The sequence below is a fragment of the Sylvia atricapilla genome, chromosome 4 (assembly GCF_009819655.1).
Source record: "Sylvia atricapilla isolate bSylAtr1 chromosome 4, bSylAtr1.pri, whole genome shotgun sequence".
In the NCBI taxonomy this organism is placed as follows: Eukaryota; Metazoa; Chordata; class Aves; order Passeriformes; family Sylviidae; genus Sylvia; species Sylvia atricapilla.
Genome location: NC_089143.1, coordinates 45,214,894 through 45,242,267, shown reverse-complemented (window position 1 = coordinate 45,242,267; position 27,374 = coordinate 45,214,894). Strand labels below are relative to the sequence as shown.

General features: G+C 40.1%; 1 protein-coding gene and 1 long non-coding RNA gene across 2 annotated transcripts in view; one reads left to right on the top strand and one right to left on the bottom strand.

Moving 5' to 3' along the window:
- LOC136360476 (uncharacterized) overlaps positions 1–27,374 on the top strand; it is a 254,845-nt gene that overhangs the window by 63,586 nt on the left and 163,885 nt on the right. The gene's annotated exons all lie outside the window — the stretch shown is intronic.
- TNKS (tankyrase) overlaps positions 72–27,374 on the bottom strand; it is a 126,508-nt gene continuing 99,205 nt past the window's right edge. The window contains 16 exon segments of the mRNA XM_066317746.1: positions 72–5,487; positions 7,515–7,671; positions 8,424–8,610; positions 9,480–9,585; positions 10,805–10,879; positions 12,246–12,343; positions 12,975–13,095; positions 14,843–14,925; positions 15,617–15,854; positions 17,198–17,386; positions 19,562–19,671; positions 19,942–20,161; positions 22,747–22,912; positions 23,868–24,013; positions 25,022–25,101; positions 26,272–26,443. Of these exon segments, the coding sequence (XP_066173843.1) occupies positions 5,401–5,487; positions 7,515–7,671; positions 8,424–8,610; positions 9,480–9,585; positions 10,805–10,879; positions 12,246–12,343; positions 12,975–13,095; positions 14,843–14,925; positions 15,617–15,854; positions 17,198–17,386; positions 19,562–19,671; positions 19,942–20,161; positions 22,747–22,912; positions 23,868–24,013; positions 25,022–25,101; positions 26,272–26,443 (2,235 nt within the window). The 3' untranslated portion in view covers positions 72–5,400.

Below are 27,374 nucleotides of genomic sequence, written 5' to 3'. Positions count from 1 at the left end.
TGGCTGGAGCAAATTTGTCCTAAGACCAAGACAGAACAACAGGTTCTGCACACATTCCATTTTCACAGAGCAACTGTTAAAAATTTATTTATTGACTTTTAAACTATTACAAGTATTGCAGATCAGACATTTAGCCAAGCACATTTATAGATCAAACTCAGTTGTTACAGAGATGTTACCTAAAGTCCATCATGTAGGTAGGCTGAGAAACTGCCCATCGTCTTCAACTTCAAGAGAGAAGGTAAAAGAAGAAATAAATAAATGATATCCCAGCTCCAGATAATTGGCAACCGAGAGAGGACACATACAGGGCTAGTTATGAAAACAAGTTACACAAAAAAAGTCTAGAAATGCAGCCCCCAGCTACACTGCCATCTGGGTTGCCAGAGAAAGCAATTAGGAATGACAAAGCACAAGCTTATGGGACTGCAGCACAGAAACTCCCCTTTTCAATTTCCAAAGCTGAAGCAAGTTCTGCAGATGTTAAGAAAATGTCAAAATCATCTTGTAATAACAGAGATTCTAATAATCTACATTAGTAATTAATGGGACTAGCACTAGGACTTGCCACCAACAAGTTCAGCAAGACTGATACCAGTCAGGTAATGTGACTCGACAGGCATATGTGTCAGTGTAATGGAAATACAGCTGCTGCCAATGTCCCCTACAGATTCCCAAGCTTTTTCACCTTGATTCAGAGATTTTAACACATACAGTGTTCCCCACTCCCCTGGGTTTCCCATCTACTCTGTGTTCACAGGGGTGGGAACACTGCCACTCCCTCTCTGCACATCTGTCCTGTCCACTCTTGGAAAGAACAGGAGAACACGCTCTGGCCTGCGCCGAGCCACCACCTCTGATCACCAATGGATTCAGGCTGTGGAGGTTCACAAGCCACCTACTACTTGAGGCAAGAACCAAACATGTGCTTTCCCAGGTCTTCCTGGCTATCCAGGCTGCAGCATAGCTTACAATGCTGCACAAATATTCAGCTTAACAGAACGGAAGCATGCATTAGATGCACGTCCTTTTAGATTTCAGAGCTAGACTTTCTGGCAAAGAAATGGAAAGCATGAGAATCCAAAGAATGGAAACAGAAATCTCACTGAAAATAAATTCACACATTTCCTGACATGCAGCTTCTGAGAATGATTAGCAATGTTCAAACTAATCTGTTGTGTGGCTGGACCCTTCCTTTTACCCATGCTGAAAAATCCTGTTCAGGGCAATTTTTCTTAACAGTCCCATATGGAAATTGCAGGCAGTGCATGAACTGTGCAGAAACTCTGATGTCACTGCAGGGATGCAGGAGGCTTTTTTGAGATTTCCACCATCTTAAGTAGCTCTCACAGGCCATGCAGTGGCACAGCATGTTTGTATCCCTAAGCACCCCACACATTCACAGGGTGCAGACACCTCAACCTACAACAAACAGCAGGAACAGCTGGTTGCCAGAGCCGATAAAGTGCCCTTCTCCAGGAGCTACTCCCTCCCCCATGCCTTTTCTGTGTCTGCTGCCCACCAAAGCCAACAGTGCAGAACATTTTGCAGGGTTTTCTCTTTGCTTCAGCATAGAATTTTCTTTTGGGATATTCCCATAACAAATAAGCGAAGTTTAAGTTTGCAGGCAAAATAAATTCCTGCTACATAATGCACTGGGATTCAATTGCAACACATGCAAACACTCGAAACAGAGGTTAGAAAACCAATACTGACTGCAACATGGTAGAACTAGTATAAAAGGTTTGTAACAGTCTCTGTGGAGCTGGGATCAAACACAACTGGTAGATAAAAATAAGAATGAGAAAATAAAATACCTTATTAAGGTACTGTACTGTCTGCTTTTAATCCTAACAAAAGTTTTGTTGAGAGCAATCAGACTGCAGTGTCACTCTGCACCAGATATCTAAGTCATCAGTCTCATGGAAACAGTTTCAGCAATGGAGAGCAGAATCCTCCCTCCTTTGTTAGATGGTGAGTTTTCTTTCTGTTTTGCTTATTAAAGTCCTGTCACAAAACTACAAAGAAGGATCAAAGGGACACTGACAAAACTCAACAGGCCTGAGGGAAACACTGCTCCTTGTGCCAGCAGACACCAAATTCTGTCCCTGGTCTCCCAAGCCTGTGAGGGCCTAGCTGTGTTTTTACGTCCTCACCTCGTACTGTGCCTCCACTGGTGATCCAATGCTGCAAATGAACATCCCAGTATGCAGGGGACTGCTCTTCTCAGGAGGTCAAATGTTCATTTCTCAGGAGGCAGCAACTGCCTGGTTATGGGGTCATGGCATTTTTAAGGTTCCACTGTAGTTAACTCCCCCAGCTAAAGCAGCAGAGCCTGTACCGTTAACAGCCTGCCAAATGCAGCTCTACACCACAACCGGGTTTTTCACAGGTAACTTTGATACTGATGGGCAGATCCTCGCTTTGTTTTGAACTGTAAGAGGAGCTATGACAACATACGCTACTCCTGCACAGGTGTCTACAACACACAGATGCATCATCAGGCCTGGGTATTCCTGTGTCTGGCCACAAACGGATATGAGATCACATCATTACGAGACAAAAACCACTGCAAAATGATTTCCTCACACAGCACATCAGAAACATCAACATTGGCCGTTCAAAGATACTGGAAAGTAGAATCACAGAATATTGCTGAGTTGGAAGGGACCCATCTGGACCTTTGAGTCCAACTCCTGGCTCTGCACAGGACAGCCCCAAGAGTCACACCAGATGCCCGAGAGGGTTGTCCAAATGCTCACTGAATTCTGTCAGGCTCGCTGCTGTGACCACTTCCCTGGGGAGCCTGTTCCAGTGCCCAGCCACCCTCTGGGTGACAATCCTTTTTCCTAATATCCAACCTAAATCTCCTCTGACTCAGCTTCATGCTGTTTCCTCCGGTCTTGTTACTGGTCACAGGAGTGAAGATATTGGTACCTGCCTCTCCACTTCCTCTCGTGAGGATGCTGAGGACCCCAATGAGGTCTCAGTCTCCTCCAGGCTGTTTTTATCCTCTAGAAATTTCAGGCTGCAAAGGGAATCCAGACTAGCCATTCATTTAACCAGCACATAGGAAACAACAAGCAAGAACAGCATCCGGTGTGGGCTCGGTGGGGTTTTTTTTATATTTGTTCTTGTTTTTGAAAGATGTAAAGCTTTTAACTCTTACACTCACATTTAACCATTTTGCTCACCTAAGCAGCACAGCTGTTTCACCATTTAAAACTATGTCTAAGTGGGGATGGAGAGCAGCACTCACTCTGGTCGCTATCTGAAACCCTAGTGGAGATAGGCACATCCCCTCACTCCATTATTAACTAAATGAAAAACAAACCCCAAACTTAAATGGTGAATACAAAGCTTCAAAGCCTAGTGGTGATCTTTGTAATCCTAACACTATGAAACAAGTAGCCAAAATACAAGCACCCAATTTTATCAATGAAACTTGTTTAAAAGGACAACTAGGCTAGAGCCTGGCTGGGACTTCAAAGCTACATATTTAATCAGGTCACAAAATGAAGCGAGAACCATATATATCCACTGTCAGCTCAAGGAAAGTAAAACTCAGAGTTCAAGTTCTGTTGGAGTATTGCTATTTCTAAGGTTTTCTTTAGAGATATTACAAACAGATGATTTTCAGGTAGCCATATTGCATCAAATGACTGATTTTACAGTGGGTGATATTTCTTATGAGGATGACTTGCTTTAACATTAATGCCTTAACATTAAAAATAAAAATGTTGTGTCTTAATGCAGAAAGTGAAATGCTCTTCAGGATTAAATCTGTTTTACACAAACATGTTAGCAAAATCCCACTTGTGGGGAGCACGTATATTTTTATGAACTAAGAGCACACTATTCTGTTGCTTTCTTGCTTTAAGGGGGATAAAACCTGAATGCATGGACTGGATCATCAGATACTAAATAGTGCTGGTCGATAGGGTAATGTACAACATGTTGTGTCCAAAGGAACATTTTTCTCCTCCAGTTGTTACATAGTCAACACTGAAGCACATCTCTTGGTACTGGTTGTTAGGAAAAAAATTAACAGGTCTTGATTTTCAACCTTCTCTGAACTGTAAAACACCACTAAAAAGAAACAGTTTCTAGTTTTGTTAAATCCATATCCACCATGAGGGGGACTTTTGAAACTGTTTGATGCTGTGCTGTGCAATGCTTAAAAATAGCTTTCTCCTACCCAGCAAAATAAACCTGGCAATTTGGGAAGGAGGGTATTAAGTGAATAAATCCTAACTTTGCTCTCTGGTACACCTGCAAACAAATCCGCTTGCCAACTGATACTTGAAAATTTTGTTCTCATCAAAATGTAAAATCGATATTTAAAAAAATTATTACTTTTGTAAATCCCTTAAGCTCTTCAACTGTGATGTCACACACAAAGATGTGACAGGAAACTGCTGTAATACACTCTTCCTTACCAGCCTGAAACCCATTTACTGGGTCTCATCTTACAGAGGGACATGAACCAGATATACCCTCCTGTATGAAATCTTATGACTTTTCACCTGCTTCTCCCAGCAAAACCATACATTTGCTGGAACTGGAGAACATTTCACAAGCTGCATGTACTTAACAGGAGCCTTATAAAATGTTCTTTTAGAGATGCCATGAGGGCATGGATCTGTTTCATGAAGTTCTTCTAAGCACAAGAGCTGGTTTTACCATTGCAAACACTTCCCAGGGCTTCCCCCAGAAAACTCACACAGACAAGGCGGCAAACTGACATCATTTGTTTCCACTCTCAAGTTACACTCACTCATGTTATTGTTTGCTCAGAGGTGTGAAAAAAACCCCGATATTGAAGAACTTGACCTAGCCCCTCCTCAGATGAAATTTATATTGCATTGTTAACGATTTTAGTCAACTTGACTTTGTGCAAAATATCTTCAAGAAGGTTCTGGCTCAACTTCAGAATACAAAAGGAGAATAAATAGGATCTCTTGAAAACAGGAAGTGAATGGTGTATGCTGAAAAGAAAATGATGGGCTTAATGCAATTTATCTGCAAATAAAATAACTAGAAAAGTAGTGTCTGAAATTTTAACATGTGAGATGGCACCAATAAAGATTTCCATTTGCACAATAATGTTCCCAAGGTCTAGATCAAAACAGTATTATTTTACACATGGTAACTGCAGAGACTAGGAGCCTGAGATATGTTATTAAAAGGCAGTCCCTTGTAAACTTTCCTCAAGAGGAACAGTAGCAGTTGAGTATGCAAGAGTTACTCATATCATATTCATCAAGACAGCAATACTTTATAAAAGACATACAGCTTATTTCCAGGTTGTTAAGAATTTTATGTGATACTGATTTTCTGAAACATGTATCCATCCAGTTCAAGATTGAAGTCACATTCCTCTTCACTGTTCTGAAGCTACTAGGTCTTTTGTTCTGCTGCTGTTGCTGTCTGTGAGGGAGCTTCTGGTTTCACAATTTGGTATGTAATGAGATATTCTGGGTATGCCTGAAAGCAAAATAAGAAAAAAAGCCCTGGTTTATGCAAGAGTAACTCAACAAGTTCCAGTTTTTGCATTTCACTAAACAGTGACCAGAAAGGACAGCACAAGAATCAGCTCTATGTTCACAGCATGCAAGAAAAAGTGGATTTCAAACCTAGCCAGCACTATGTGGGGATCTGCTGGATGTACTTATACCTTGGTTAATACACAAAATAGAAAGAAAAACGTTTCTTCCACAAAGTCACTGCAAGAAATTCTGTGCATCAAGATTTCACAGTTACTCTCCTTGTTAGCTAATCCTACAGATTGGTCAGTGCCTGTTAAGTTACTCAGAAATCTCAGATGACTGATAAAGTCTGACCTCAAAAAGACCAATAACTTGCAATTTAACCTGCAAATGCCTTTACTGGCAGTCAAACACTTGGCCCACCCAAAGCACACGACTCAGTCAGTCATCTGTTCATCTGTCCAGCATTTCCTGGAGACAGCTGGTAGCCAGTTCACTCCCAGAACAAAAGCTAAAGTTGATGGAGGGCAGGGCCCCATTCAGAGGAACCTCGACAGATGAGAAGAAACTGGGCCTCATGTAATCCAGCAAAGGCACCTGAGATGAATTCCTTGTAACACTGCAGGATGAGAAGCCACTCAGTTGAAAAGGTGATGGGGTCCTTGGGAGACAGGAAGCTAAAGCAGAATCGGTAGTGTGTCCTGGCAGCAATAAAGGCTATGAGCATCCTGTGGTAAATCACCAGGGGCAGCAGCAACTGCTATTTATTCAATACTCACTTGACCACATTTAGAAAACCACACACAACTTTTAGGTTCTCCAATACAAGAAAGATGCCAACAAGCTGGAGCCGAGTTCAGCAAAGGATCAATAAGATAGCCAGGGGGAGAGAGCATAGGATAAAGAAGAAGATGCTGAGAGAGATGGGCTTGTTTGGTTCAGAAAAGAGGCAGTCTTGTGAGACCATCATTGTCACTCTATCATAGAAAGTCACCTAACTGGTCAGGCACAATCTGTGCTTACTGAAGCTGCGCTGTCTCGATTCACCACCTGGTCTTGCATGTGCCTTCCATGAGGATCTGTTCCATTATCTTCCCAGGCACAGAGGTGAGGCTCACCTGCCTGTAGTTCCCTTGTGTCTACTTTTCTCCCCTTTTAAAAAATATGAGTGATGTCTCCCTTTTTCCATTCACTGGCATCCTTCCCTGACTGCCATGACTTTTCAAATATCACAGCACCACAGAGTACTCTGAGTTGGAAGGAACCTGCAAGGATACCATCAAGTCCAGCTCTTAAGTGAATGGCCCGTACAAGGATCAAACCCATGATCTTGGTATTATCAGCAGCATTCTCCAACCAACTGAGAGAATCTCAGGGTATGATGGAGAGTGGCTTGGCAACACCATCAGCCAACTCACTCAGGACCTGGGATGTTTGTCATCAGGCTCCACAGATTTGTGATTATTCAGTTTCATCAGGTATTCTGGGAGCCACCCACGGTAGTAAGCCAAACACTTTTCTAGAGTCAAGGTCTAGCTGAGTTATTCAGATTAAAAATCAGCTTCTGAAGACTCCTGTGCTACTCCAGCTACCATTTAAGAGTAGTCTCTGTCACTGCTGTGAATCTACAGGTAAAAAGCCCAGAATCCTCAAGATGTACTAGAGCCCCAGAAATACATGTGACCTTGATACTGCAGTAATGCCAGTAAAATGCAATGGGAGAAAGACAGCTTACTGAGAGAAGCTACGATAGACTAGACTCCATCAGTGCCGCACAGGTGAAATTAGGCAATTCTGTATGGTATAAATCAGAACAGATCAGTAGACAGGAGTAGCATTTGCTGTCTAGATACAGTTCACTTCTTTCACTTCCAGTTCACAGTTTACTTCCCCATTTAAATGAAAAACCCCTAACAACCTAATCAGCAGCGTTATCACAGCACACTTGGTCTGGAAACCAGCCACACCCATCTCCAGCTCCCAGCTCTGTTCTTCTATAAAGCCAGTGCTTGCTAACCCACCTACCTGTTCTCCTCTGTAGATAACATACTCGGCGTAAGCAAGTCCATTCACGCTTGGCCTGCCGATAACAGAATGGTGCCCGGGAGGGGCATGAGCCATCTTCATTGTGCTGAACTGAAGAAAGGATTTTCCAAGGGTCACTCTACAGAAGAGCATTTGTCTAAAATGATAAAAGAGAGTATAATGTTCAAGTATATAACTAGGAGTTGTATGCTTCCAGAATGATTTCAGTCTTTTGAGTTTATTTCATTACAATTAATTTCTCAAAGCTTTTTAGAGAAACACTTTTAGAAACCAGTACTAAGACTGTATAAAAACTGTCACAAAAAATCTTTCATGACACACAGAAGGGAAAACACAGTTTGTTTAGCCCTCATGTGGAAGCCTGTCCTACTTTATTTTATATAAAGCTATTGAAAAAAGCTGAAATTCTCTGTTTTCCTATCAGTAGGGAATGGACAGGTGTCAAAGTGTGAGAAACCCACTGATCTACTCCAGGACAAAACAAAGTTGTGATTAAGTCCTGTTCCAAAATTATCTGATCCACAACACTGTACAACAGTGTACTGATGACCACCACTTTGCACTGCAGTTTTTCCTGAGAGTGCCTGGAGTTTAATTGCTATTTTCCCCTGACTCTTCATTTTCAAACTTGCTGTTTCAAGCCTCTTTCCTGAGCCACAGCTCACTTTGATTTATACTCACTGCATGCTTAGATGTAATTTTTGACCTTCCTGTGGGACTTGGTGCATTTATATTCCTTTTTGTTCAGCCTTGACAAATGGAAAACCACATTTTCGGTGCCATGACCAAGCTCAAGTGGCCATTCTTTGTCTGCAGGTCACCCTGTGCCAGGATCTTAAAACCCAGGACAGCCAGAATTATGTGTGGGGAACTCTGCTGGACTCCTACCTGTGGCAGATATAACAGGACCTGTCTTTGTGTGTGGGACAGCCGGTTCCTCCTCCTATTCCGTACACATATTGGTTGCTTTTTGAGGAGTTCTCAGCAAAGTAAATTCCAGCTCCAAACATTCCTCCAATGTATGCATGCCTTTCATCAAATCCTTTGTGAATGATAGCATTAATAAAAGGAGACCCTAGAACAGTGACACAAGAAGACACATACTTGTTAAGTTGTATAGTAATACAAGACTCAATGTCAAGAGGAGTTTATCTGCCTCAAATAGACCATTAAATAGCAGAAAGTGTGCTCAATCAGCTGGAAGGGGGCGATACTCAGCAGGATGCAGTGATGTGTGGGATTTATCATTATATACCAAAATCCCACGTGTGACTCATTTCTTACTCATTTCACAGATCTCATTAAATGGCTTTCCCCCCACTCACATTTCAGTACAATTTATCTTGTCAATGCATACCCTCTCCAGGAGTCAGCACTGGTTAAGGTGGGGCAAGGTGTCAGGACAATCATACCCAAAACCAATTTCCCGTACAAAATCATGAAAGAATCTAGGGCAGAAGGAGCTTCAGGCAATTGTCATTTGCAGGCGTTTCTAGAGAAATCTTGCTGAAACTTATGGCTAGTTTTGATTCCTTTCCCTGATGCTTGCCTGAAGCAGCAGGGTAAACGTTTTTATTGTGTGCTGCTCCCCTCATTTAGAAGACACCATGTCTTTCTCACAGCAGTGTAACATCATCCCACCAGCTTCCCTGGAAATGACCAAGATACGGCTTAGCAAAAAACCTTCCTCCTTTTTAAACAACTGAAACATACTAGAAGTATTTCTTATCTAGTGCAGCTTTTTGGATTGCAGTAACCACACAGAGTAACTCCACCACCCTCAATTCATGTCCTCTATTTCTACTGTAGAAACACAATTACTTGCATAGGATAGTGACAATGACTTGTATAGAATCAATCGCATAGATTGCCTGTGGGTCCTTTCACGGTTTGGGGTTTTTTTTGTTAAATATCAATACATATAAAGAGACACTACTTCCTTACCATGAAACAACATGCGCTCATTGTGATGATTATGATTCTCCTCTGAGACCTCCTTCTGTCTGTGACAGAATCTCTCCCGCAACTTCTTGTTCACTACCTTCTGAATCTGCAGTAGAACAACAGATCCAACCATGCTGTTACCACAACACCTCAATCTCTCACCCGTATTTGAATTGTAATTGAAATGAAATATAGTTTCATGAAGTTCACATTAATTTGACAGGGAAACTGACAGCAAGACAAGTCAGCGCTATGAAGAAACCCCATGGCAGTTCTGCACGCAAGGCTGAAGTCTCTCAAACAACTCTGTAGCACACACCGAGAAATGGTTAAAACGACTGTGAAATGGCAGCCTAAATTCTCAGGTTTAAGGACAATTTTCAGACTACTTCTTACAGAGTCTGCAATACTACAAGGAACTACAAACTGTCTGAAACTCCTTCCCTCTCTGCTTTGAGCTCTGTCGACTGATCTCATCTAAGTCTTTGAAACTTGCTGTCTAGTTGAGGTTCCTCTTTTATGAAAAGAACCAACTTTTGGTTCTTTTCCTATAAAATAACAAGGTGTGCTGTGTAATCTCTCTATATAATTTCAATCACATGCTCTAATACCACTGTGGTTTCTGTAAAGGACTTCACCATTGGTTGGGAGTAGAACAGAAGCACAGTTTACTTCAGGACACATGATCTATTGGATCAAGTTGCAAAGGCTCTGCACAGGCTTGCTTCTCAAAGAGATAGGCAGCACAGGTTTGCTGGAGCTCAGAAATCAAGTTCTGTTCTGATTCCCTCTATTTCCTTCTCCCCAGAAAAGAAAGCAGAAAGTGTACTTTCCCTCAGAAAGACAACACTATTTTCTGGAATACCATGGCTTGGAAAATGCATTTTTCTAGTTGGCAAATGCAAAGGTGGTGGTGTCAAGCTGGAAATTTGCATAGGGAGAAAAACTTATTAGAGGTCATGATCTTCCTTTCACATACACACCCCAAATCTCCTTTAAAAGGGCAAGAAAAGACTACACTGAGAAAAACAAAAATCTGTGTTGCAAGAGTCAAACACAGAAGTCATAGGCCTCTGAAATTCAATCAAGTTCTTCACCACCTCTGTCTTTAACATCAGCTCTTCAGACTCTTTTAGGAGCCCAAGTGGACACTTCTCCCTCACTCCTGTGCAGAGCACACATTCATTTTAGCACTTGTGTTAACTTTGCTCTTGAGTATCATTTCAACAAAGAACTTTAAATATAAAAGGGCAAACCATTAAACTGATTCTGGTTTAAATACTAACATACTTTACTACATAAAACTGAGAGGTTTTGAAACTTACCCTGATGACATTGTATCTGTTGAAGATCCCACCAGCATTTCCACCATCTCGATGCTCCCGGATTGTACTTTGCATCTACAGGAAAAACCAAAACTGAATGTTCAGCACATAACCCTGTCTAGCAAGGCAAAGTATCCCTGCAATATCTCAGTATATCACTGGCAACAACAGACAACCCTGATGGAAAATGAATTAAAAGATGTTAAAAAAACCCAAAAAACCTCTCAATTTTAAATTGAGGTATACCCTAATTTCTCAAGCACCCAACACATTATGCTGCTCCACAGTAGGGAAGCTGGATGATGCAATTATCCAATCTTGTAATAAAAATCCACATAAGAAAAAGGAGAATAATGGTACTTGCCATCAAAATGATATATAGCTAGAAAACCTTCTTTAAATTAGAAAAAAGAATCTTTGAAAATTAATATACAAGAAGATTGTTTCATAGTAATAACAAATGTGATTTTAATGAGTTTAGTTTGCATTTCTTAGTATTAGGGAAATATCCGCACTGTAAATTCTTCTATGTCATTAGAAGAGCATTTCTGATTCCCTCAAATAGTTTTTCATTGTGTCTTTTAGAGAAGTATTTATATCTACAGCAACAATATTTTGTAATAGTTCAAATAAATATTCCCATTTACTATGGTAGACAAGTGACCCTTTATTTCAGAAAAGTTCATAAAGTAAGATATGCACAAACTCCAGTTTATGAAGCTACTAATAAAAAATATGCCCATCTAAGCTGGCAGCAATCCTGATTATCTAGACCTTTTTAAAGACTCCAAACACTTCTGTGCTATAGTGTAGGAACATGACACAAATAGCAAATGCACCGTAAAATGGAGTTTCTACTAAACATGACTCTTCAGGAAGTCTCTTTTCTGTTATGATTTTTGCTTTCAAAATGGTATGTGCCTGTAGTTTACTTAAATAAAAGAGCATGTGTGTGTGTGGGAGGCAAAATTACAGTCAATTCTCAATTATCCAAGAGCTGTTTATCTGGGTTACATATTAACTAAGCCACTGAGACAAGAGAAAAGCTGGTTCACAGAAAACACCTAGAGAATTGCAAGGCCTTGATGCCTTGGTTTCACATGCAGCTTTTTATTTTCATGGGTCCATCTATGTATAGAAAGCTGCGCAAACCCTCCCTATCAGACAATATCAAGAAAAGATCCAAAACACAACTGGGATAATGCTAAGTGAGCAGAGACCACTTACTAAAAAACCGGCAGGATATAGCAAAATAATTTCTATCATTGTTCTATATGAAAAGGCAAATGAAGAACCCTAAACTTCATGCCAGATATATGCAATTCATGCACCAAAGCCTATTTTAGCACTTTCCACCTGTATTGCACACTTTGGCTGACAGGTTATCAGTGGGAAGAAAAATACATGGCCCCAAAAGCATTAAGAAAGGGACTTGGATTACCTCCTCTTCTACAGACTGATACTCCTTATCATCAGGAGCAAGGTCAAGGAGAATGGTCCCCTGACTCACACAGTGGAAAGTCAAATAAGGATTGGTACCTGCAAAGAGAAGAAATGAAAAGGAGCAAAAATCAACAGGAAAAACCAATACCACCTCTATTTGTATCCATCATCCTCACTGTTCTTCTTAAACAACCCCAGTACAGCAGGAAATGCAAAATAAACACAAGGCATAAGCACAACCTCAAAAAGATAAAAGTGCTTTCATTAGCAGCAGAGGCTTTCAAAGAGAGAAGAAAAACGCATGTGGGACATAATTGCCCTTTATTGCTTCCTCTTTCCATAGAAACATCTCAGAAGCACGAGGCAGCTAAAACCCTATCAGGCCTATCCTTCAGGTTATAATTGGCTTGTGGGTAGGTATTAGGGCAAATCAATCCAAAAGCTCCTTTGTGAGTGAAATACGGTCCTGAGAAATGGGCACAGCTGCCAAAGCTGCCTCTGGGGTATCCATTCTCTGAAAACACAAGTGATTGCTTGGTCTGGTATCTCCTTAGCATATTCTTTAGCTGACACAACACACTCAGCCACCATGTCTGCAGCAAATATATTTTCCTGACATTCAGATTCTTTCAAGACCTGGTGACAATGCCTATATTTAGAGAAAGTGACAACAGGGTAGTCCGTTGTGTGCTACCCTTAGACAAGCCAGTCAAAGTGTCACACTTACCTTGCTGACCTCCTAGAAGTCTCTCCACACCCTTTATTAATTTGTGGCGGTGTCCATATGCATTGATCCCAATTTCTTTAAGCTCCTCATGCCCCATGTCAGCCAACACATCCAGGGTTATCTGGAAAGGTGAAAGATCACAAAAATCACTTGCCAGACCTGGCTTGACTTTCAGGGCTGGAGACCTATCACTTCAGAAAATGGAAAGTATTCATGGTGCAACTAAGAGCATGAAGGTAGATAATGCTTTGCTTCACTTCTACTTGCTGCCACCTTCTGGCAAACCTCTCCATATCACAGGACCATGCCCAGCTGCTACAGCATGAAGTTATGCAAAACTTTTATTTTTCTCACACCAATTAACAAGAGCTGGTTCTCACTAACATTTTTACTTAGATAGAAGGGGGATGCATTGAAATGCTGGAACAAATATAGGAGGGCTTTTGAAGCACTCAACATTTCACAGCATTGTACAATTTATTATTTTCACCACGCAAGCAGAAATTAATATTCTACAAGCTTACTAATAACGAATTGAGGTGAAAAAGTGCACGTGAAGGTAGTGCCTGGAAAAACCAGCTTAAAAAATAAGTTTAAAGAAGATGAGCTTGTTTTTTCTGCAAACAAACTTACAGGAAGAGTTAGATGACTCCAAAATTATGAATATATTGAATCCAATTTGCATTGTTATATCTTGTTAGCAGGAGAAGACCTTAACAGGTTAGGAGTTAAGGAAGCAAAAGTAGAACAATACCAGCTAAGCAACAGGAAGGTGTGAAAAATAGTAAGAAAACCTGAGAAGCATACAGGCTGCTTTGAGACTGGTTTTCTTCTGCATAGAAGGAGTTCCAAACTAAAGAGAAGAGCTTATGCTTCATATATCATAACAGAAAAAGTTCTATGGTATTTTATCTTTGAAGTACCTCCTAGAACATTTTATAGAAACAGCTGGAATTGTAAACAACACATTACATTTCGAACCTTTGTTTCCTGATTCCTCAACAAAAGATTAGCAGCAGAGGCCAGAGGAAAAAATAATCATCAAATGCAGTCTCTTGCACTTGTACCTTTCATTTCCACATGTACATCCATCTCAGTCATGTAAATAGATCTATTTAACTGCATCATGTTAAATTTAAGAAACGGTACATAAAAGGAATCTACAAGTACATTACAGATACTTCTGCTGTAAAACGTAATGTAAAGTTGAGAAACTTACATCAGTTGTACTCTTTTCATATATTGTGAATTACTGATAAATCCACAGGTTTTATTCCCCTATTTCTCAAAGACATTTGAAAGTTAGCCTGGCAAAACCCAGTTAATGCTATAGTCCTAATCTAACAGAAAATGTAGCTTCTGCATTCTGTAGTGCGACTACTCCCAGGCTAGGTTTTTATTTCAGCATATAGTCACACAGGAGGTTTTCCTAGATCTAACCAAAGTATCACATGTAGCACTACAGCTGGTGAAAGGGTTGTTTTGCTGTCAAGACTGCTGAAGGACCAATGCAGGTGACATTTGAACCTAACTTCATTACAGTCATCATGTTCAAAGTTCACAATATCCAAAATGACTCAGAATACAAGTCAAACTGGCAGCCACAGTGTATGTGTAAGTGAAAGCTACTTGACACCTGAATCCAACAAGAAAAGATATCTTCATAGGCTTTTCAACTTCATCATATTGTATCTGGCAATTCATTTGCAGAAAATGGAAAGAAAACTTGGAACACACTTGTTTCTCTGTAGTTGTGAAGTCTGGGGTTTTTCCTTCCCTTATTCGATTAGAAAATTAAAATGTCACTAGAATTTATTATGTTAGTTTATCTCTTAAATACAGAAATAGAGATGAGGCTTGCCACTTACCTGTTCTGTCTCAAAGATGTCCCGAAGGTGTTCAAGACCCAGGCTTTTTAGGAACTGGGTAATGTTCATGTCAAGACCAGAAACTATAAGAGAGGAAACAAGTTTTTACTTCCTATACATCTGAAGTAACAAAACCCAAACCAACCACCTTAAAAAAAAACAAAAAACCCAAGCAATATGACTGATTCTCTCAAAATTCCAAACTCCAATTTTTTTTTTTTTACCATCAATTTGTCTATGTCTGTAATAAACAATCTACTTCCATTGTGCCAAAGCTCTGTGCAAAGCTCATCACTGTTTCCTCTTCAGAATCAAATATTAAAAGCACAAACATCTGTGACAAATACAGGCTCATACTGCAAAGAGAAGGAAAAGAAGGGTGGGTATATTTTTGTTCTGTGACCCCCTTAGATTCTGACCTAAAGCATAGACTCCAGATACTAATCAAAGGGCTTAAAAACCCTTGGTAAAATCCCCCAGCCATCACAATCAAAACTCCTTCCTCAAAATAATTCTCAGTGGATTTTCCTTACAAAGTCAATGAACATCTGGGTGCCTAATCAGATCTGCGTTTGTAGTCAGACCTAGTGACTGATAGCAAACACAGATGAACAGTTAATAGTGAACAGTTAACATGCATCAGACACAGACAACAATTCAAACTGCACAGTATTTTCTGGCTAGTCAGAAATGCTTTTCGGATAAACCAAGGCCTATTTTGATACTAGACTACTGTACTTCTGGCAATGTAAACTTGTCCAGCAGCAAATGCACCTTCTCCTTCCTTCCTGTCAGTTCCTGCTGCTCCATCCCCAGCATTTGATGCCCCTCCTACAGCCAATTCTGCCAGTGGCCCTGTGAGGTTATCTATGCTGCTGGCAGCAGAGAGGCAGGACGGTGTAGATGCTGGCGAGATCACAGAGGCACTAACAACAGTAGCTTGAGGCTTGAAGCACGTAGGCAAAGCTTCTGGAGGCATCGCATCTATCAGCAAAGCTCGGATATCATCAGCCTGAAAAACAGAAAAAACACCCAACATGAGGTCCTACTATCACAAGTTACTGACCCCTGGAAATAATTTTTAATTGTTTTATTTGATTGTTCTCTTCCCCATTAGAAAGAAAACTGCCAGCTTCTGTTACAGGGGAATTCACAGTTGCAAGAACATTTTGATTCACCACTCAAGACATAGGTGAATCAGGTTGTCCTTATTTCTAAAGCTACATTAAGAAGCTACACCTAATTTCTTTCTGGCACAATGACTTTATATGTGCTAAAGCCAGGAAGAACAATGCAGCAACTTTATTTGAAACCCTTCAGAAACCTAGGACAGGAAATGCCACTTCTTAATTTCTCTGTCAGGCTCAACTTCAGGTGCACTGGAACAAGGTTCCAGTGGAAAGACTACCACTGCTTTTGCTATAATCACATCTCTTGATTAGAACAGAAAAAAAGGACTGGAGCCTAGCTAACAGTTGGATTTAGCCTTTATTGACTAAGTTAAGCAACACCCTCATCTTCAAGAATTTCCTCCTTAGAAGTTCTTGTAGAACATGATTAAGACATCCTTATTTTGCCCCAGAGAAATCAAATAATTTTCATATCCTTCATCACAAAGCAAGTTTTCTAGAGCTCAGATTACTCTGGAGGATATTTCTTGAACTCTCCATAAATACATCAATAACCATAAAAGACATCTTACACTGAGATCAGACAGAGCATCCAGTTTGGTTGCATTACCTATTCCATCAAGATTGTTTAAGCTGGGGCGTACATGTTATATAACCTTATTAGGCTTTTAAACCATTTACAAGAAAGTTTACAGATGCCAGTTTTAGGAAGTTTGTTGGCCATCTACAAATTTTGGAAGTAGAATGAATTCTTTGCAATGTTGTTTTTGAGTTAATTTTAAAAAAAAGGAACTGAGGTAATATGGAGGCACTGAGCGTAATAATCCACTAAATGTTCCCATTTCTCTAATGGCCCATCTGGTGTTCCTCCTAGGTTCAAAGAAATAATCACCAACAGTACACAGACTGACCATCATCAGTGATATTTCAGAGAGTTTTATTTCTGGGAATGAGGTGACTGATCCCAGGAGTGAATCCTTAAGGAGAAGTGTCGCCGACTGCCCAGAGAAGCACACCTTAAATCACTAGCCATGCTAAGATTTCAGCCAAAGGAAAATGCCTGTTCCCATGGATAAAAAGCCACAAAGAGACACTCAGGAGATGCCTCTCTCCACCTCAGCACAAAGGAAACTGAGGACTGCTGATGCCATGGAGTCATAGAAATTAATTTAATATGCAGAGTACATCCTCCAGAGCAACCTGTGGCTGGCTAACATGAACTTACTGTTGCCAGGTCTAGTGGTGTCTGACCCTCTTGGTTCTTCATAGTTGGATCTGCTCCATGAGCTAACAGCAGAGCACAGAGCTGTGTCCTTCCTTTTTGTGCAGCTTCATGCAAAGGTGTGAAGGCCCATTTGTCTGTTGCATTTACACATGTATTATATTTGATCAACAGTGCTGCTATATCCACATGCTGGAAAACACAAGAACATCTTAACATGACACTGGTAAAACACACAGTTCTTTTTCATGCTGGAGGTAATGGTGCCTAGAGACTCTTGTGTTTTCTCTTCCCTGTAACTCATTCTGCCTCCTGTGTCACAGGAGCAACACATTTCTCCAGATACCAATTTATACTGCAGCTTCACAGTCATCTATGTCTGTGCAGAACCAGATCATTCACCAGCCCCATGAAGTCCCAAGTACATAGCATGGAATTTGTGCCAGCTGTAGGAGCAGACATGATACTTAATCCTGCATAAAAAAATTATTTGTGTACAAATTTGAACTGGTAAATTTAATGGGCTACAACACCGGAAGCTCTGAAGAGCAATGTGTTGTTCTACTGAGCCACCCCTGTGTGAACACAGAAGTCTTTGTTGTACTTTCTTTCTTGCAAGACTTTGAACTCATTGTGGCAGCACATATCTGTCCTATCTTCAATCATATTTTATGAGAGCTGTAATTGATAAAATGTATTATGAGTGTCACAAGGAACAGCTGTTTTACATGGGTTATAAAAGTAATGGACTTATAACCCTATGCTTCCATCAATATACTGTCCTTGAAATCTTCCAAGTAAAAATAAGAGAAAACCAACAAATGAAATTTTGCCTGCCTCTAACCAGTAGATCTCACTTGTACAAGACAGCAAAGAAAATAAAAAGCAGGTAGTCAAAATTAGTGGGTAAGAGCATGAAACACTGAAATTTTAAGCAGAAGCACAAAGAATTGCCAGTGGATTTCCTTGTTTCTCTCAATGATAATTGACTCTTTGAAGCTCTCACGAAACAGCTTGGTGTCTGAACAAGTGTGGTTTGAAAATACTGCCAAATTTATTTTTCCTCTCTGCCAAACTTTTAAAGTAATTGCTGTTCCTGTGATTTTTCTGCCACAGAAAGCCCTATTAAGGGACACACAGCATAAAGTGCTGGGTGGGAGAACTGAAGAAACTTTGTGAGGAAAAGGCAGAGCCTGTGAAACTTGCCAGCTATGAACTTGTGAAACCAGCACTCATCTCCTCTCTACTTCCCATCACAGAGATCTGAACAGGCTGATGACAGCTCAGAGAAAAGTGTGGGATGCCAGGAAAGGTATGTCATAACTCTTAACTAAATAAGCTGATGGAAAAAGCACCACAAACATTGCCTTTTTAATGTTTTCTAGACGAAGCAAGGCAACCAGGTAAGATTGACATTATGATTTTTAGAAACTGTAATTGGCTAAAACCAATGTCTGACATTTCTCTATGCCAATAAGAAATGTTTTGGGTTTGTGTAAAATGTGTGTTTTGTTTTCTCACACCAAGGAAAAGAACACAGTATTTTCAACAGAATTTATCTCTAGATCTTAGCAACATCCTGGGAATTAATGCTTATGGCAGATGTTGATAAACAATATTACTTGGTATTAGGACCCTGTAACATAAAACAATTCTGTGCTGCATTTCTAATCTTTTATCAGGATTTGGGGCTTTTTGCTCTTTGGGACACTGGGATCCCATCCCAGACTGATGTAGAAAAACAATAAAAATGGTGTAGACTGAGTTCCATTGATGCTGTTTTTAAAAACAAAGTGAACACTGCACTTTTTATTTCATTTACTCTCAAACAAAAGCAATCATGGCTCTATTATGGTCACCTTTCCCAGATTTTGCTGTACATGTGCCAGGGCCAAGAAGTAACAGACAAAGCGTACCATGAGACCATCAAACCCATTACTTCCTGAGCTTCAGATCCTCTCTCTGACTGTAAGCACAGTGCTAGAAGTTCTCAAGCACTGTCTCTGTACAACTATTTACAAGAGATTTCTTTCTCACCCAGTGCACAAGCAACAACCGCTTATAAGCAATCTATTAGGCATCTGTGCAACTGGGACACAGATGCTTACTCCTATATGGAGGATACAGGGTCTGCCTCCTTCAAAATGTTTTGAACTTGTCACTGCACTCCCCCTGCAGCAGATGGTTTGCCCTAGAGGGCAACCACATTACCAGTGCAGTAGTCCTTCAACTCAAGCAATAGATTCCCACCAAACACCAGCTGTAACACATCTCCACTTCCCTGTCATCATCTACACATGATCCCCTGGTATTTGACTTCAAGGAGTCCCGTGCTGTTCTACTCATGGCAAGACTGCCTGCACCTACCCCATAGGATGCTGCATTGTGTAGGGGAATTAATCCTCCTTTGTCCTGGGCATTAACATCAGCACCATGCTCAAGAAGGTATTCAGCTACTTCCAAATTGTTGTAACCAGCTGTAGAAAAAGCAGAAGAAAAGAAATTAGGTATTAGGAGAGCTAAACTAACAAAAAGTATTAGACAGAAAAGCTAAGGCAATTTTTCAACCACAGAAGTTCCTCTTCCCTAGTAACTGTATTACCTCCTGAAATACAAGGGCTATAGTTAACTCTTTGTCCAGGACAATTCTCTGTGAAACTCTTCCTATATCAATCTTGATTTTGGAAAACTACATCTATAGACCTACCATAAATATAGAAGCCTTGAAAACGTGGCACATTACCCACCTGCAAGATGCAGTGGCGTTGAATTTCTTCCCTGTGTGTCTCTGCAATTGATATTTTCTTGAGTACACAGCTTCTGCACTCGTGCCAGGCACCCCTTCTTGGCAGCATCTAGCAAAGCAGCATCTCCTCGCAGTAAATCCTGGATATCTGTGTCTCCTTCTTTCACCAAATCTAGAGGAGTGTTCCCATCTCGATTCTTTTTTGTTGGATCAGCTCCGTGCTGCAAAGAGCAAATGGAATGCTAGTGTCACACTCACGTGCAGAGCAGTGCATGTAAGTGTGTCATTATTTTGCGAAACAAGATGGGATTTTGCAGACCTATTATAATGAAGTAATAATTGTATAGATCAGTAGGCACATGCAAATAAATTCAGAAGGGTGAGGCCTAAAAGCACTAGTCTGAAACTCAGCTCTGTGCATCTCAATTCTACAGGCACAAATGGCAGCCCTCTGCAAGAGCCATCCCTGCTCTATGTGCAACTAAAGAATGTTCAGGAGCATTTCCTGCACAAAGCTATTTCTTACTGTCACAGCAGCATGAAAGAAAAACCAACTGCAAGTGTCTTGCTGCCAGTCCTCCTCTTCTCCTGAAAACTGGCAGAAATATTTCCTGAGCACAACTTCCTGAGCTAGCAAAGCCAGGCTCTGAGTTTTACTAAATGTCACCCTGATATTGACACGCACTTGTTTCAGAAGGGAACTATGAAAATACTCTTCTCGACACCTTCCAATAGGTAATAGTGCCATCTCAAGCAGTTTACAGGTCTTTGGAAGAAGTGAAAAAAAATTTTGGTGCACAAGAGGAGTTGGATGACTGCTGGAGTGTATCTGTGCTGGTAAAACATGTAATCAGGCAGTGATAAGAACACAGTACTGAAGCACATGGGGATGAGAAGGGGAGCATACAACTACATAGAGCATATGGTGTGAGTCACGTCCACATTCAGTTTTGTGGGAGGACAGCTCCTTCCCTACTCACTCTCAGCAGCAGTGGGAAAAAACAAAGACAGATAAAGCAGAGGCAGCTGGTGGTGCTATAGTTCTCTGGCTGACCTCTTCGGAACAGTCAAACATAGTGGTCCAATCCCTGCCAGCAAGTCTACCCTGCCACTTCCCACTGGACTGGGAATGGGAGAACAGCAGTGGGAGAACAGAGAGAATTAACTGCTTTATATTTGGAAGCAGTACAACTGTGCTCATGGTGTAAAGGATAAAGAGCAAGGGCCAGAAAGGGACAGAGCACTGATTACACAGAACCAGTTTACACATACATTGTTCTTTTAGGAAGAGACCACTCTTCATGCAACGCTTTTTATACTGCTCTAAGATATTACCTGTTATTATCCCTTAATTTAAAACTCATCAAAATTGGAACTATTCAAATATGCCCCAAAATAAATCTCTGAATGAAAAGGCAATGTCTTCTGAGACCCCTTCCAAGGCACAGAAACAAATGAAGGTGGCAATTTCAAAGAAAGGTGATTTAAAAAGACACTGTCTCCAAAATGCCTGTTTGTTTCCTTCTTCAAGCAGACCACGAGAGCACAAGTCAGGAGGAGTTAAGCTCAACATCCACAACTCAGCAGAGAGAAAACAGCAGGAGAAACCCTGAGTAAACTGCGGTGTGAGCACATATCCACAGAATCCTAGAGACTTGACATCCATGTCACCTTAAGGGCATATTTAGCTCTTATCTTGTGAGAGAGTGATTTAGAAAAAAAAAAAAATTCAGCACGTTTGTGTTTCCTGTTGTACATCCATTCAGGATCCTCTGAAGACAAAATACGGGTAAATTCCCTGTGGAAATTAGAAAAGGCCAGAGATCTCCAGTGTCTATAATGCAACACTATGCTTCAGAGATTACAAGTTGCTTTCCTATAGCTTGAGCTAACATCTCTATTAGGGTGTTACTTCCAGGCCTGCACCATGCCTACTCCACAGACATCCCTTAATACCTCCTGGTTTCTGCGGTAGATGTGCTTCAGTCTATCCTTCCTCTCTCTTTGACTGCTTTTTGGGTAATCAAGTGAAATAATTAATGATATAGGAGGGAAATAGTGGGGCTTTGCAGCAGCAAATGAAAAGTGGCTGAGGAAGATCCTCATTATTTTAAGACTATCTTTATTCTGACTTGCTCCTATTTTAAATGTTAAGCTTCAGAGGGACTTAAGTAGACAAGGTTGAAAGAGGAAATAGGATGGGCATGAAATTCTACTCTAGCACCCCTTTTGCCCTCCCAGGGCAGGATCTGACCTTATGTTAATGAGTTTCTTAAACTCATGTTTCTCACTGGAAACTTCTTCACATTACCTAATGCTTTTTACAGGTTCTTCCTTTAAGTAGAATGAATATTTATGCCACAGTATATTAACATGCATTTCCTCCAGGAGCTTGATAAATTATACATTAACATAACAGTTTTAAAACAGCATTTAGGACCCACCTTCCGCTATTGCTCTGTAACACACTCTTGCATAAGTATTAAAAAAATTTGCTTAAATGCAGTAACTATTTCAGAAAGGAATGGATAGGACCAGGTAGGGAGTTCTCAGTTTTACAAGAGTTCAGCTGATTTTTGCAGTGTCAGAGTCTTGTCCTAACAGTATTAATACATGTGCTGGAAATAGTAATTGTACTGATGAGTCTTTTTAAGTCAAGGATATTACACAAGAAACCATATGACAGTTGCAAGATGAAAATTGATTCAAAGATACCACAAAGAATTCACTGAATGCAATTAGCTTTGCCTTAATTAATCTTCAGAAAAAAATATATATGCATTTTAAGACACATCTGAGCACATACTTTTAAAAGCAGTTTGCAGATTTCATATTTTCCTTTTGCTGCTGCTTCATGTAGAGGAGTGAATTTCCACAGGTCTGCTACGTTGACAGAAGCACCATGCCTCACTAAGAGCTCAGCCACTTCGTAGTGTCCGTAAGAACAGGCATTGTGCAGGGGTACTAAGCCACTAATCAAAGAGAAAGCATTAATAGCTAGAGAATAAAATCCTATATGCAATCAGTACATAAAACTACCACTTTCATCAGACATCATTGTTATCTTTCAGTCTTTACAGTTTCCTTGGTTTTATTTCTCTATTTAAGAAGTCAATTAAAACTTAATTATCCTCCTTCAGTTCTCATCCACAAGACTTTTAAATACTTAGCAGGCCCTAATGTCACAGCTTCCACAAGCAACTTCAATGCTGTTAATAACAGATAAAAACTAAATTGCAAGACTCACTGTTGTTCTGTTGGATATTTGTGTAAATATTAAGAAAGACATAACGCTACATAATGTGTTTGAAGTGCAGTTATTAGAAAGTACTGCACATCTGACAGATACAGAAAGATACCCAAACACTTCTTCCAGGGTAAGCCCGAAAATCCAGTATTTTTTATTATTATCCCCCACTCTGAACTAATATATGGAGTAAAAGAGTGAACATAACCATACTGCTTCACAATTAATACAAAATCCTGTAAATGGTTCATATAATTGAACTGATTAACTGTAAAAATAACTAACTTAATAATAAAGGCTAACAGAATTAGAAAAATGACCAGAGATAATCCTGGTATTTTACCCCATTTTTTTCAAAACTAATTTTAGAACACCTAAAACAAGTTAAAGGCTGCTTTTAAGCAAAATAAAGTCTCCAAAATGGGCAAAAGCTGGAAGAGAAGCATCCTGTATTACAGTGCTAGGTATGTACTCAATAATGGCTTTTCCAGAAAGCAAATTATGCTGTAATGGTCTATAAATCTCCCTACAGCACAGGAACAATGCAGTACAAGAAGGAAAGAGAAAAACTTTCAAGAGAAAAATATGCTGGTCACTGAAATCTGAAGCAAAATGAATAGGTGGGATATAAGTCTCACACTAATAGAGGACAGCAGAACATATCATGGAATGAAATGTACCCTTTATCTTTGGCATGCACATCTGCTCCATGGTGCAGGAGGTACTCCACCACTGACACACGGTTATATCCTGCAGCAAAGTGCAGTGGTGTTGAATGACGGCCTTCCAGATCTCTGCAATTCACATTCTGAGGGCTGCAAAGTTGCTGTGAAGACAAAAGAACCCAAAATCTAGTACAGACCTAAAACTAACAAATAAGGAACTTCCCAAAACCAAACAGCAACAACAAAACATGAAACAAACAAATCCAAAAGAAAATAACTAAACTACCACCTTCAAAGACTCCAACACACAATTTGACCCACTTATATTATGCAATTTTTTTGAAGTATCAGGAAATTTCTTTCCAATTATGCAAAGTTAAAAAATAGCAGTTCTAAATTTACAGCTGAAAGTACTTCAATAACAAGACTTAAATGATAGAAGCAGTGTGAAAATGTCTCTAATGCATAAGACAGGGTGAACCTCTACATCATCAAGTACCAGGTTCAAGGCCATGTAACTTTCTGCAGATATATTACCTAGCCTATACTGCCCTCAGAAAACTAGAAATACTTAGCTTAGCAGTCAAAGGAGCTGCCAGTGCACAAAACTGCTGGTGTTTGAATATTACTGTGTATCATGCTGAAGTTCAAGGTAGGAAAGTATGCACAACAGTCCATCTGCAGGCTGTTCTGTCCACAGACCAAGTATCAAAAACAAGATCAAACTTTCCTGTAATGCTGGGAATCCACGGCCTGACCATTCACCTTCAGAATAAGGATGGTTTAAAATATGAAGTCTGCTACCTATTAACAGTATTTGCTTGCCATCTGATTGAATCATGCACATGAGGGCTTGTTTCTATTCAACTGTGATTCTGGGACTCTCAAGGTCTACATCAAAGGATTGTGGCTACATCTGAGTCCATCGAAGACATGACTGTGTGAAGGACTGGCAGACTAAACAAGCAGAAACTCAAGAGAAACACATCTCAGTACATCTTAATGTACAACTTTCTAGAAGGGGAAAAAAAAAGAAAGATCCATGACTTCCCTTTTTTAATGATCTGCCATCCACTGGGCACTGCTTTCACAGCCCACGTAGCAGAGGCATCCCCAAGCCTTGCATAGCAATGCAAAGCAGAAAATTCACGTGAACTGTTCAAACCTACCTTCACAGTTTCCAAGTCTCCAGCTTTGGATGCTTCTAACAACCGATAATCCACATCGGATGTGCGCACAGGTGTACTTTCTACATAGGGAAAAAGACAGCTTAGGATTACTGAAGATACTTAAGTTGTATTAACTTGCGCTCAACATATTTTCCAAAGTTGTGGGGTGAAGTTGGTCTGTTGTCACTTGTGAAAATGCACCTGGGGTTGTGATGTTCAGGTTCACGCTGCCAAAATGTCTGAATAAGGAGTTTTAGTTTTAGAGCAATCAGTCAGATTTTGACTCTAAAGCTGACATTCTACCAACATTCTTCTCTCTCAATCCACATACGATATGATCCATGTGTACATTCATGTGCATATTTTAGCAATGCCATGCAACCAGCTACATCTCAGGAGTGGGTACACTTCAAAACAGTCCTTCCCTTGCACTGCTGTAAAATGCTTTTTCCTTGTTATGTCCTGTTTTAAGGCAATACTGTTGAAAACACTAGAGGAGATGAAGTTTCTAGCTACCATGGGTCTTCTCATCTATCTGGATATCTGCGTTTGTTTGACCACCAGCACTTCTCACTGTGAGTTACTTGCTCTGTAGTAACTATTGATGCAATTATTCCTCTCTGTACTTGCAAAAATTCAAAGGTAACATAGATAAGAGGATGCAAACCCTTAAGCACTTATATGAAAAAGAGTGGCACTCTCTTCAAATATCTGTTCATCTTTCTAATGCAAGATATAAACAAATTGTATCTAAGCACTAACCAGAGCACTTTCACAAGTGAGACAAGCAAAGATTTGAAGTAAAAGTTCAGTTTAGCAACTATCTGTGTTTTTCTGCCAGTAACACTGTGCTTGTGATTGCTGAAGTAGGGAGTACCTAACAAGTTGGCTGACGCAGGGAAAAAGGTTTCTTACATGCTCAGCAATATTCCAGTTGCCTTGGAACTTGCTACCAAAGGAATTCTAAAAGTTCCCACATGTGCCTTCCTACAATCTCCTCATACAGCAGCATGTTCTACATGTACAAGCTGGTTATTTTCTTCTCGATTTGCACAAAATTACTGAACTGAGCAGAGCTATTTGTTTTCTGACAAGTGCCGCACAATACATACTGTAGTTGTGTGCACTTGATGGCAGAAAGGAGAGATGAGAAAACCACTGCAAGTCTCTTGCACTGAGAAAGAAACAAGATTCAAAGCTGTAAAGGGAGAAGTTGAAGTTCAAATACACAAGCCTTTACTTTTACCCACCACTTAAGATCTGTTGCACTGCTTCATTTCCCATCTGTGCTGCTGTGAAGCCTTGCAAAGAGATGATGGAGGGATCAGAGCCGTAACTCAGCAACAGCCGGCAGGTTTGCAAGTGCCCTGCTAACGCAGCCCTGTGCAACGCTGTTTGACCAAGTGTGTCCAGTGCATTCATCTGAAAAAGCAGCAGCAATAGAAAATTAAACACTGTTGTAATTAAAAAGCTGCACCTGTCTCTGTCCTTAATAAGAAGAATTTTCTGGCATACAAATTTATCTCTCAATTCTTCTGCAGTGAAATTAAACGAAACAAACGACAGAACAGGCAAATGCTCCAAAGGAAAACTAATTTCTCACAGATGTTTTCCTGTCTTTTAACAACACAGGTTTTTTGTTTGCGTGGCTAACAGACAACATAGGATCCCCAAAACCATACTTTAAATAGCGATCAAGCTTTTGACAAATTTGATGAAGACCAACCTAGCACAAGAAAAGAAAAACTATCACAGGAGGAGAAAGAAGTAACTAGACATAAATTGCTACCAAACAATTCAAAGATCTTACAGCTTTAAGGAAATTACCATCTGTCATTGTCAGAAGGAGAATAACTCAACATTACCTACCACCAAGAATTAATGCAGAACAAAGATGTCAAATGAAGAATTCTATGAAGGAGGGGGGAGAAAAGAAGTTGGATGCAAACATTTCCTCCTCATTTTTTGTGCCTTTACATGAATGTTAAATATAACTGGATATAATTCTTCTCAATACGAGGCTGCATAAACAGGCAAAATGGAGTATCATTTTCAAAGAGTATGATATAATGGAAACACATCTGTCTGTCAAGATCAAACAGAGCATCTAAATAACCAGAAGTATTTATCCCAGTGCACTATCAAAAAAAGGAAGAGAATAATAGAGAGCTTTAAAAAGCAGAAAAGCACCCCCATGAAAATAACCTTTCAAGAAGATACTGGGTACCTAGCAGCAATTCATGACAAATTTAAATGCAAATGCCCAACAGCTTTTTCACCACTTTATGAAATACAGAACTACTCTATATTCTCTGCAAGCAACTCAGAACCTGTTATCTGTTTCCAAGCCTAC